Here is a 13,133-nt window from a genome sequence, read left to right as displayed (position 1 = left end):
GAAGAGATGGAAGAGTGTCACTGACTGCTGCTCCTCCCAGAACCTAGAGAGGGCTCTAGATAAATCTATCTTTAAGTGATTAGATACTAGTTTTTTCTTGCCTGTTATAGTTAACAGAAAGAAGTCTTCATTTAAGTAATTATTTTAATCTCTGCTTTTGTTTTAGTTATTTTTCCCCTAAAGAATGGATGACCTGACCCTAAAGATAGCACTGACACCTATTTCAGCACTTCAACTATCCAGGAGAACACATGCTATTAAAACACATGTCTCAGCTTAGCAATTATGTAGTTTCAAGGTTACTCAGGTGTTTACTGGTTTTATTTCTACATTATTAGAAAATGAAGATAAATTAACATTTTTTTCCAGATGGCTATTACATTGCTACTTCTAATCCATACTGTCTGTGGCCTGAAATAGAAACATCAAATGGGGTTTTCTGATGTTTAATGGTGCTTCTGTCTGTGCCCACAGTTGGATGTCCGACTGCTGCTCAGAGCACAGCCCAGCTTTGGGTGCCTTGGGGACAGGCCATCTCCAACACAGAGAACCAGTCCCTAGAGACTACAGGTCTCTCAGCCCCCTTTTCCACACAGCTATCAGGAAGGTGATGGACCAAGAGGCAATGAAGGGAAGTCCCAGCAGGGACCCCTGGATCCCCAGTAAAAACTGCAGCCTCAGCTCAAGAGCCCTCCCTGCACCCAGACACAGTCCCCCAGGATGCCCTCCTTGCACCATGGACTCCAGCCACACACACCCAGAGCAACCCCAGCTGAGTCACCTGGTTGCCACCAGCTCACACCACAATACACCACACCAACGGGCTGCCCAAGGGCAGGTGAGCTGCACCTGCAAAGCTGACTCTGGGGCAGACACCTGAGTTTTAGCTGAAAGTTGGGAAGACAGGAAGTCCAGAAATAATTTCTTTAAGATGCCTGGTTATTGTTCAGGTTCAGAAAGGAATGAAGCAAAAAGCAAGGAAAGTCTTGCATAAAATGCACAGGTTTTGTATTCCATCTGCTTAACTCAACTCCAACTTTAAGCCCAACAATACTTTCAATATTATTTTCTTTTTAGCTAAGAGGATGTCTATAAAATCTTTTGCTATACACCTTTTCTTTATCACTCATAGTATCCCACACACACTTTATCCAGACCCTCACACCTTCTGTATGAGCAGTAGTAGGGAAAAATCTTCCCTCCTTTGTGCACATTTAGATATAAATTCTATATATCAGCAAGGAACCACAGAAAATATTTTCCTTTGAAAAAGCCTGAAAATGCAACTAATTTCCAGGAACTGCTTAACACCTTCATTTGGAAAGCAGCAGTACCAACTCATCTTTTTTTTCCTAAACCCTGAAATAAATCAAAACTCCAAATACAGTTCTTAAAGCTGCCAAAAAATACCCATATAGCCTATTAACTTTAGAGCCAGATAATGATTTGCCATGCCAATGCTGGCCTTCACATTTCCTGCCAGTAAGAGAGACCAGCCTAGGCCAGAAGTCCAAGATCAACCATTTCACAACATAAATCAAAGCACAAAATTTAGGAATAAGAGTCTTAAGTCGTGAAGTTTCCAGCTACTGCTGCCTTAATTCTGCTCCTCTTGTTCGTACCCAGTCTCTCACCTCTGGCTCCATGAATGCACAGCAAGGTTCACACGTGTGGAATCCGTGGGCCTGGAAGCAGCTGAGATGAGCTCAAGAGGAAACCAGATCACAGGGACAGAAGCTCCTTTCCTGAAGTGACATACGCTCAGCTGTGGAGCACGGAGCTTCGCAGAGCAAAAGCCCGTGAGCTGCATGGGCATTTGGCCATGCTCTTCCCTGCCATGTCCTCCCGCATCATTTCTAAGTGGAGATGCCACAAAGCTGCCTCCTAGAGATGGAGAAGTCCTCTGTGCATCCAGGAAGAAGCACTTCACCACCTTGTAAGGAAGCCAGTATTTCAGAATAAGGTATTTTAGTGGGAAGGGGTGTACAGAGATCATCTACCCTGGGCATGGAGACATGTGGGCAGCCACCAGCAGCACAGGCCATTCCAGGCAGCAACTTTCATCAAGGCCTGAGACCTGTTGTTATTCAGTGGTTACAAGTGGGCATAGCTCATGACTTACCCCACAGATCTGCTTTCTTAAATACTTAAGTCACCATAGTTACAGGGTCTTTTATCACAAAACACCCACACAAGCAGTAGGGCAGAATCTAGGTGGCTCTTACTCTAAACTGGATTTCATTCTCAGAGTAAAAGCCTTGGTTCTTACCAAGAAAAAGACAGATTAAAGTCTCAAAGGACTGTTGCTTAGGTCGACAAGCTAGATCTGGCTTTTCCTCTACCATTTACCCTTGTATGCACCTACTTTTCTCTTGGGTGGGTGGAACCATGGGTTCCCCATCTCTAAATTGTGTTAGGTCCCAATCTGGACAAGAAACCTTGGTTCTTACCAAGGTTCTTACTCTAAGCTCCTGCTTCTCAGTTCTTACTCTTGGTTCTTGCTCTAAACTCTAATCCAGATAGAGTGAACTGGATTTCATCATCAAGGGAATCTTCTACAACTTCAAGAAAACAATATTTTATAACTCTCAAAACTAACATTCTGCATTTAAAGTGACTCCACTATGGGACTTTGAGGAAATCAATACCCCTCACTAGATTTACAGTAGCAGCAGAGATGGTAATGCTGCAGAAGAGATTTGCTGACTCCTCTTTAGGACTTATTCCTTTCAAAGTCAACTAAAACATTATGCTTGGACTTGGCAGAGGCAGAGTCAGGGCCTGAATCATGAAACATCTGACAAGGCTGTTGTGTTTTGGGCATCAGCTCTCTTTAAAGGCACATGTTTCTGATGAACCTAAAGTGAGAGTGAAGAAAATTACAATTTCTGCTTAAAAACCCCACTTTTTTTTCCAATTCTGCAACATTAGGGATGGAGTCTGGTTAAAACGCTGCTGGAAGTCATCTGCTCTGTGCACAGCTCAGGAAGTGGCAGAAGTGGTAATGCTCATCTCTGCTATTTCCAGTGTCCCCATGGCATTAAAACCAGCATCAGCTCCAGTTTAACCTGGTGCCAAGTGGCCCAGAACTTTCCTTCTCCTCCATCTGATCTGCCAAGCTTGGGGTGGTGGCTGGAGAGTCCATCCACACCCGTCCACATTGGTCTTTCGCAGTCACAACATACCTTCCCTCTCCACTCCACAGCATCAAGTCGGAAATAAGGTGCCAAAAAAGAAGATAATCAATGGGACAGCAGCTTGGAAACCCTTCACACCCCACAGCTCACTTAGACACCCCTCCATCTCTTAGCATAAACCAGAGCAATGGAAGAGGTATGACAAGCGCTTGCCCAAACATCCGCTCTTCATCCATCTTCTCAATTGCAGTAGCCATTCCATAATTAATAGGCTTGACATAATTAGTTGTGTTTAAAGTCAGACTATGGCTGAGCCTTTATTCTTGTTTGAAAAAAACAGGCAGCCACAAACTTACAGGAAATCACACTGCCAGCACACAGCTCAGCTGGCTGCAGACTAATCATCTTTTCTTTCCCCTTTGTTAAACACATTCTTACTCTTGGAAACTGTTCAATAGTTCATTAAACTAAACTAATAATCCCATTCAAATCCTGCCTCATAAATGGATTTGTCAGGGCTGTTCCTTTCAGGAGACGGTCATTTTAAATTGTCTCTACTTTAATGAGTTTAAGGACAGATTAAATCATGGCTTTGGCTGTGATTTATTGCTCTGCATCACATTATTAATTGTTATTTGTAGAGGCATTGGTGAATAACAGCCTTGTTTATTTTGCATTTATTCCATGCTTTGCATTTATTTCATATTTCTCCCTTTAATAAAAGGATGGGAACAGAGCTCCCACTAAGCACATTCCCAGCAGAAGCTTCTACAATCTTTTCCCCTCCACTGCTGAAGCCTCTTGATCCAAGAAGACATCTACAGCTGTCCCCACACAGTCAGTTCATCCAAACACCAGCAAGGAGCTTGCACTGGTCACCCTGGAGTAACTAGAGAGCAGTTTCTCACTACAAGGTCTATGATATTAAATGACCAACACGTATTCCTAATATTACTAATTAAGTCTTGATGGTGAATTACTTTGTGTGAAAAGACAGCAGATACCCTGTGCTGCTTGGGCTTGCTCAGGACTTCCCTGGGAAACCCACTGGAAGGTGGTGGTTGAGTCCCCTTCCCTGGATGTGCTTAAAAAAGGGGTAGATGAGGTGCTCAGGGACCTGTAAACAGCACATTATCATTATAGCTTGGAGATCTGGCAGGACAGAAGGTCTCAAGCACAGTATGGGCAAGGAACACACAAGTTTGTGTTGGGGAAACAAATCATTTCACAGAATAAATAAGACTGGGCAGCCCTGAGCAGAAGGTCTCCAACACAGGACGAGATGAAACAGGACTCTCCACTGGCTGGATGACCATCATGAGATCTAACCCACGAATACTACAGCTCTGCCCATCCCTCTCTTGCCATTCACAAGGCCACACAAACTTCTGAACACTCACACAGAACAGGGATGGTGGCTGGGGGTGGCAGCCCAGGGCTCCCCAGGCCCATGTGACACAGCCGAGCTTTGCTGTGTCTTAATCCCACTTCTATTTACATTCCTTCCCTGCAAGCCTCAGGACCACAGCAAGCCTTAGAACCAAAGACATTCCAGATGGAAGTGGGATTGAAATTAGTGTGTATCTCTGAAAAAACGGAAGGTTGTGGGGCTTTGAAAGCAAATGCCAAAGCAAATATTTGAAATGGTGTCAAACTATTAAGAGAGGCACCACAGATAAACACATCTAGAAGTTCAAATGTGTGTTTAGAGGTGCAGCATTGTAAAACAGATGATTCCACAACCCTCAGTAGTCAAGGTAAGCTACCTGGGTGCCTATGTTGTAAAATAATGCAATTTTTTTTTAAAAAAAACCACAAAACCACCAACCATCCTATTTTACAACCAAACCACCACCCTATTTTCCTTTACATTTAATGTTGCACCAGAAAACTCAGTTTCTCTTGCTACTTCAGGGCTTGACTGAGCCAACCCTGACATTATGGCTTATCCAATTTTTCCCCAAAGAAATGGATCAAACTCAGATTTTTTTTTTTTTACAGCAGAAAAGAATCCTGATGCCTTAAGGTCAGAGAAGGGGTTGATCCAGAACTGCAACTCTCCAGAACTGTTTTAAGGCAGAGCATAAGGATGAGGGACTAGTGCTTCTTTGGGGAATCTGCAGCAGAATTCTTGGGTCTGTGAGTCTGCAGGAGATGGATTTCACTGGCTGCCAGATCCATCTACAGCATCACAGCTGGTGACATCTGTAGCTGCTTTCTAAGCCCAGTAGAAAATTATTTAAAACATCACTCTTCCATAGATTTCTCGATTTCTCATCTCAAGTGGGTTTTATCTGCTTGTAAAACAAGAGATTTTCAAGAGAGATGTTACATTGCTGAAGGGTGGAAGCCCTGGAGGGAGAAATCGGGACACACAACTTGGAGGCTGCCAGGGTCACTCGACACAGAGCATGGGAAGCACCTGGGGCAGAAGTTCTCCAGCCATGCTGGGATTTGCCAGCTTCCCCCCAGGCTGCCTACCATGATTCCCTCCTGTGAAGCAAGGCTGCTCTCCCAAGGGCCAAGAAACAAGGATTCTTCAGTTGTCTTAAATTATAGTCACACAGGCTCCCTTAAACAGACCCTCTGCTTATCCCAGTGGGGTTGGTTGGGGTTTTTTTCCCTCCTTTTCCTCCATCAATTGCTTCAGTGGGCATGAGGAAAGGAGAGAACGAAGGAGGCAGCAGTGTGGTCCTCAGCTCTCTGCAGGGGACTGGGAGAGCCAGACACTTCAGGCCTGATTCTGATCCTGCCCCAAACTTACTGTGTGGCCACTAAGAACTTACACAACCAGTAATTGGGCATTACTGGACTGAAATGTCAGTCTATGTCTGAGGCTTTGAAGTAGAGAAGGGTTTGCAGAAGTAGTTTCCTAACTTGGGCTTCGTTTTTAAAACTCACTTGGGGTTTGGAACCTTCAGACTCACCAGAAGTTAAAAAGATTTAAGCTTTAAGTCATTTTTGAAAGTGGGATCTCACTGCAGCCTCCCAGTCCCTGGAGGGAGCAGAGGAACAGGAGGGGAATCAGCTTGTTAAAGGGCAGAGACTGGCAGGACAAGGGGGATGGAGTGAAGCTGGAGGAGGGAAGGGGGAGAGGAGATATTGGGGGGAAGTTCTTTGCAGAGAGAGTGGTGAGGGGCTGGAAGGGGCTGCCCAGAGAGGGGGTGGGTGCCCCATCCCTGGGGGTGTTCAAGGCCAGGTTGGCTGGGGCCCTGGGCAACCTTGTGTAGCTCCAGGCCTGGAGGTTGGTGTCCCTGCCTGTGGCAGGGGGTTGGAGCTCTGGGACCCTTGGGGTCCCTCCCAACCCAGCCCAGTCTGGGATTCTGTGATCTGGTCACTAAAGTCACTGAGAGCAGTAAGACCACTGGACACCAGCAACCTTCTCTTGGGTCCCACAAGGAATGGAAACACTCATTTCCTCACTCTGCCCTTCCTTCCTGTTCACAGGTCTGCCTGAGACAGGATTTTCCATGCACACATCAACTCCTTCCAATCCTTTCTATCCCCATCCTGAGCACAGCAATCAATCACACAGCCCCAGGCACCCAGGCTGAACAAGAGCCTCTGGATCTGGTAGACTCATCCCATCCCTTGACAAACAGCCTTCATCCCTGATAGGCATAAAGATTTGGGATGTTTTATCTGAGGGATAACGGGCTCTGAGAGGAGCATGGCCAAAGTACTTCTGGGTCATAATGGGGGAGACAAAGGGCATCCCTACCCTGCAGCCAAGGTGATGGCTGCTCTTGGTAGCTAGCTTTGAGAGGATCAAGCCCCAAGGACACTTGCTGTCCATCTTTTAGGACTCCGCATAGCAGGAGGGAGTGGCCACACAGGCCTGAATTCCAGGAGCAGATCCCGCCAGCCCCACAGCCCTGCCCCTGGCAGCTCTGTGTTCCAGCTCCAGCCCAAACACGGCACACTTGACTGTCTGGGATGAAAGCACAGCACTCCAGCCCATTCAAGAAGCATTCCCCAGCAAGTGCCGGAGGACTCTGGCACGGCCCAGGCTTCGCGCGTGTATCACGTTCTGCTCTGGTTCTGCCCACTGACACGGGAACACTTTCCAACAACTACAGCCAGACAGACTTAAAATAACCCAGAATCAACACCGGGGCCAGGAACCATCTTGAGAGTATGCAAACAGAGCTGAGCTCCAGCACAAGCTTCTAGCTAAGCCTTGTCTCCCTCCTCAGGTGGAAAACACACACGAGCTCGGCTCTCACACCGATTTGTCCACAGATGAGGCCACAAGCCACAGCCACGCTGCACAGCAAGGGGCTTAGCATGTCACCTTCCATTAGCAACAACCCTTATATAAAAGCAGCAACTTCTCAGTACAGCCCAGAGCATTGACTGGTGGCAGAGACAAAGCAGACTGCAGGGTCACACCTGACAGCATCCCCACCAGTGACACTGCAGAGCCCAACCACAGCCACCCCACCAGTGACACTGCAGAGCCCAACCACAGCCACCCCACCAGTGACACTGCAGAGCCCAACCACAGCCACCCCTCCACCAGCTGCACGCACAGCATCCCTCCCGCAGACAGGCAGGGTGAGCACTGAGGTGCTGTGATCCCCCTGAACGAAGCAGCAGAGCTCACCACACCGCCCCCTGCTCGCATGGGAGTCTGCTTGGCCACCAAGCTTTCCTCCTGCCCTCGGTCTGCAGGGCAGACTCCTTCCCAGGCTCAAGGAGAGGATAGAAGAGGCAATTCTGTAAGCATGTGCTATGATAATAAACTAAGTTCTGCTTTATAGAATAGAAAAGAACATTAAACGTACCCTCGTAAAGTGTCTTGGCCTCTTCTTCTCACTCTGTTTGCTGGCTGTCTTTCCTCATAGCCTGCAAATCTGTCTGTCTGCAAGTCCCCTTCATATTGACCCTGGGCTTGTTCCACGTACATAACTGCTGTACATCCCAGCATGAACCTGGCCAGCCATAACACCCCCATGATGGCACGGATTCCTCAGTTTCCCTGGCTGTCCTGAAAGCTTCTTCCAGCTGGAGGGTCCCTGCTGCCTTGGTGGAGGATGGGTTTTGGCAGCAGCCCCCAAGTGCCAAGGTGCCGTCCTGCCGTTCCCTTTCTGGATGCAAACAGAGGAAAGAGAAAGACAAGTCCTCTTAAGGGTTTTCACATTTTTGAAGTCACTGATCATCCCAGGCAGCCCCTCCCCAGAGTTAATGGTCAGCTCATACAGCCACCCTGAGTTTGGCTCCTTGTTCATGCAGCCAACATGTTCACACTGCCATTCCCAACCACAGCATTGCAAAACCTTTCTTTCCCAAGGGCTGGAAACCAAGAGAAGACCTCCAAGAGTCACAGTTCTGCCCTTGTATCTATTTTCCTGCCCTCATGACGCAGAAAAGAGGGATACAATCACATCTGTCCTGGGTCTGCCCACAGCAGCGAGTCACAATAGCAACCTCAGCATAGTGCCTTGGGTCAGAGGGGCAAGAGATGCAGGGTTATGAATCAGGAGAACTTCAAGAAAAAGCAGATCCTCATTAGGGACCATCTTCCCAGCTCCCACAGCTCTCCCACTGCATTGTGCTCCAGACAGGCCATGGCGTGGACATCAGCTGCTGGGAAAAGAACCTCCCAAATAGCTGGCAACGTGTGCTGGCAGAAGAGAGTGGTCTGCTGGCAAACCCAGAGAGACAGGTACACCAGTGCTGAGGTGGGCAAAAGGGCCACCATGGGCTAGAGCAAGAGGGAAGAGTGCGAGCTGGGTCTGGAGCACGAAGACACAGTGCATGAAGCGAAGCCAAATCTCCATGAAGGATGAAAGGACAGAGAAGGTGGAGGGCTGGGACAGGCAGCCACAGACGAGAGACCATGAGGAGGGGGATGACACAGGGCCGTGCCTGGGCAGAGGGGAGCAGAGCAGTGGAGGCAGCAAGGAGACCCCTGACATCTCTGTCGGCACAGCTCAGGGCGAGCACAGCACTGCCAGCTCTCTGGGGCTGGGGCCAGCAACCAAACCCGTGGGGTGGCCGCAGCTGGGCAGGGGCCAGGTCTAGGGTTTGGCCCCAAATCACACCAGGGCAGGTCTTCAGCCCCCAGAGACTTTCTGCCCTAAGCAAGGGGAACAAGGTCCCTTCCTGGGGGTAGGTGACATGGCAGAAGGGCCCGGGGGGAGCTGGGGGTCAGCCCATGCCATGGGGTGCTAAGGGGAGAAGGAATCTCCAGAGCAGCTTTATTTTAGACCTGGGTCTGAGCGTCTCCAGGCACTGGGTGGGGGAGCAGGGAAAACCAGCCCAGGGCAAGGAGCACAGAGCCCTGCCCGGCACAGAGCCCCCCGGGAGTCAGCGCTGCCCTGGGACCAGCCTCAGCCTGCGGGTGCCACCACGGGGGCAGGAACAGGCAGGGCTGCCAGGCTGAGAGACCAGCGAGGGAGGAAAAGCCCGGTGAAAAGGCTCTGCAAAACAGATTGCAGAGGAATGTGCTCCACAGGCTGCACCCCCCCTTCTCCCTCCCCCCCTCCCCATGCCTCAAATCTCCCACCCATGCACGTGAAAATGGGGGTGGGGAACCCTTCCTCCCTCCGCCTGGCTAGCAGAGGGTCAGAAAGCATCTCTCACCTCAAGACCCCACAGTTCGCTCCTCACAGGTCTCCCCCTCTTCACCCCAGAGTGGAAATCGCTTCTGCTCCAGCGACAGGCACAAGCTCCGCGTCCCCGTGCGGGGAGGGACAGGGCCCCCGAGCCTCCCCTGACTGTCCCCCCGGCTTTCCCACAGCAGCACTGCCCAGCCCAGCCCCAAAAGCAGCAGGGGAAAAAAAATCAGCCTAGACAAGGCAAAAAAATGTGTCTGAAGCAAAGAAAAAAGGGAAAAGATTTAAAAAAACCCAATAAACTAAAACATATAATACCCCACCAGTGCTCCCAGTGTCCCAGCTGGGAATCTCTCTGCTCTTGAGGACACGCATTTTTCAGGCTCTAATATTTCAAAAGCAGTGAATGAGAAAGACAAGAGTGGGAAGGGAGAAAGGGAAAAAAAAAACCAAGGAAGGGCTGGGAGCAAAGGCAGAGACAAAGAAACTGCCCTTCCTGCAGCCCCAGAGCTGCGCGCTGCGCTCCACGCCTGTCCACCCAGGCTGGGCTGCGAGTCTGGAGGCGAGACAAAAGGCAGAGCCCTCCCTGAGCTCCCAAGGTAGGGCAGGGATGGGAGAAGCAGTCCTAGAAGGGTTTTTTGAAAGGCCAAAGTCTTGCACTTTGGGCTTGAAAGTGAGTTTGGAGCGAAGAAAGTCGAGCCGCATCCATTTCCTCGCCGAGGAGCGAGAAGCGTGACAAATGATCGATGCACAGGCACCCAGGCTGAGTGCTCACACACGCCTTGCTGAGAGTGTGGAAAAGGCATTCACACCAGCAATACTAGGGGGGTTTTTTAAATAAAAAAGGCTTAAATTATTTTCAGCTCTGAGGAATTCCATCACACCCCACTTGTAAGAAACCCACTGACAAAGCAGAGAGAACCAGTCACTAAATCAGGTTTTAAAGTGATCTGCAAGTTTGGAGGGAGTTAGGAAAGAAGTTTTGAAACCCCATGCCTGTAAGTGTGCGAATTAAAACCAAACCCACCCCCCGCCCCCACCCCAAAATGTGCAAAACAGTGAAATACAATTAGGCAGACAAACAATTAGGCAGATAAAGAGAAAGAAATCAGCTCTTAGCTACAGCTCTGGATTTAGTCTGTTTAAATACCTTTACGTCCTGGAACTGGTGATGTGCCCAGAGCTCCTTTGTTTAGTGGAGATCTGGGCAGAAAAGAAGGGAATAAACCCCTCACTCTTGAAGGAGAGAAGAAAAGGTACAGCCTCATCCAAATTGGACAGGGGGAGGGCCTTGCGGCAGGGAAAGGGGTGCAGGAGGAGTGGGAGTAGCGAGAGGACAACCCTACCGCATTCTTCAGCCAAAAGTTTTTAACTTCAAGGAGGGGCTGGGGGGAGAGAGGTTGGCTTTAGCAGGAGCCGTCTGAAGGCAGACACGATTATCACCTAGCCATTCCTCTGAGCCCAGCACTCAGTTAACGAAGGGACGTTTTCAGTTCAGCTGGATGCGGCGAGTGCTTGTCCCAAATTTAGGCTGGAGCTGCAGGGGGGCATTAGTAACAGTGACTTCACATCAAAAGAGTCGGTGAAAAATAATTTGGTTTCAATCTGGGACTTATTCTTCAGTCTTTTTTTTTTAAATGGTGTGTTAACAGTACATTTTATTTTTTCCCCCCATTAAAAGGCACTTTTCTTGCTGATTGTTTTCCTGTACTTAGTGCAATTAGTGTGAAACAATTAAGGAAAGACAAATGGCTTGAAGGATAGGTGACCCAGCCCAGGATCTTCACACTCAAAAGTTGCCTCAGCTCCAGAGGAGAAAAAAAAAATCTCAAGTTGAAATAATTCTCCCAAAATAAATATTCTTTTTTAAAAAACATGGTATTAAGGCTCTCAGATGAGAAAGAACTTTGAATTCCAGCTCTAAGTCTAATTCCATTCTTTTGCTCCACACACAAAGTCTTCCCTCTGCCTCTTGCTTTAGGAATCACTACTGATGGCTTTTCTTTAAATAACATAATAAAATGCACATGGCCCTCCTCCTCCTCCTCCGAGCTCCCTCCGCTCTGTGCCACTGCACACCCACAGCCTTTCCAGGAGGTAGAAGCCCCCCTCCCCAGCACAGCCAGACAACATGCCCCAAGTCTCCCTGGAAAGCCCAAATCAAGCTCCTTGTCAGGTCAAACGGGTCCAGAGACGTTTCTGCACCAAACGGAACACAAACGGCCCCGCTCAACACGCCCGGCAAGGCACCCGCCTCCTCATTACCCCCCCATCTGGCTGGGAGCTCCGTTACCTCCTCACACCCCGCGGATGAGGGTTCAAATGCAGCTATCAGGTCAGTTCACAGAGGTGCAGGAATTCCAGGGCAAGCCCCAAGCTGACAGGGAGACTGTCATCTCTTCTCCTGCCTCCCTTTGAAATGTCCTCACTGCCCTTCTTTGTTCTCCCCCCCTCTTCCTCATCAACCCCCTACCAGCTTTATAGAAGTTGGAATGATGCTCAGCCTAATTAACAGCAAACTTGTGGAGAGGAACAGGGAAGAGGCAGAGCTGGGCTTCACAGGCAGCCAATAATGGAGCATCGCAAGGAATGCGGCTCTGTCAACACATCTGCAGTGCTCTGCAGAGCCCAGGAGATACAGAAACTGCTTCCTGGGCCAAATCCTGCGATGCCTCTCTCAGCCTGAGGTAAGCATGGGCTTTACCTGGCTGGGAATGGCAGCACTGGGGCATCGCACAGAGCGGAACGGCAAGGAGAGCACAAGAACCTACGACCTCCTCCCTGCCACAGCCGGCTGGTGACAACTGCTGAGGCAAAAGACTGGGTTTCCAGTCCCATCTGATCCTTGCTGTCTCCTCTGCTGCGGTCACCATGGTGTTGATGGGGGCACTGGGTAGCTAAAGGTGTTCTCACACCCTCAGACACACACAGGATCTTTGTTGCGTTTGCAGAAGCTCCCAGGAACCTGACCCTTGGCCACCAAATTTCTTAAAAACCAGGTCTTCAAGTGTCCAAAACAGGTGAGAACACAGAACTCAATATTTCTTCTTGTTTCTTTTCCAGGTGTAACACCAAGCACAGACCCTCCCCCCAGAACACGTTCACAATGCCACTTGGTTCTACAGCCTGGGGTATCCAGGCTGGAGAAAGACTGTTCTTTGTGCTCAGATAGATACTATCGGGTCTCACCTCTGGCATGATCCTGCTCAATCCACTTCCTCTGTTAATTCACATGTAAGTGATCCCAGAGAACACATCTCATTAACGTTTCCTGGGCACATTTGCTCTCCTGAGGGCTGCAGCAGGACGCAGCCCTACGAGCAAGTGGCACACAAGGGAACTAGATTCTTTCCCTCTGAATTCCACTTCAGAGGATTAAGAAGCATTTTAATCCCTCCAACATACACAAACCTTGATGAGCACGATGCTTTTTGCC

General features: G+C 49.1%; 1 protein-coding gene across 1 annotated transcript in view; it reads right to left on the bottom strand.

The window, feature by feature from the left end:
• Window positions 1-8,094, bottom strand: part of LOC311201740 (fibrillin-2-like) — a gene marked incomplete at both ends in the record, with an annotated part of 94,397 nt that extends 86,303 nt beyond the window's left edge. The window contains one exon of the mRNA XM_084276167.1: window positions 7,925-8,094. Coding sequence (XP_084132293.1) covers window positions 7,925-8,094 — 170 coding nt within the window. The remainder of the gene's footprint in view (window positions 1-7,924) is intronic.
• Between the last annotated feature and the right edge of the window lie 5,039 nt (window positions 8,095-13,133).

The sequence above is a fragment of the Gallinula chloropus genome (assembly GCF_964237585.1).
Source record: "Gallinula chloropus genome assembly, chromosome: 28".
NCBI lineage: Eukaryota > Metazoa > Chordata > Aves > Gruiformes > Rallidae > Gallinula > Gallinula chloropus.
This window is presented reverse-complemented; position numbering and strand designations above follow the sequence as displayed.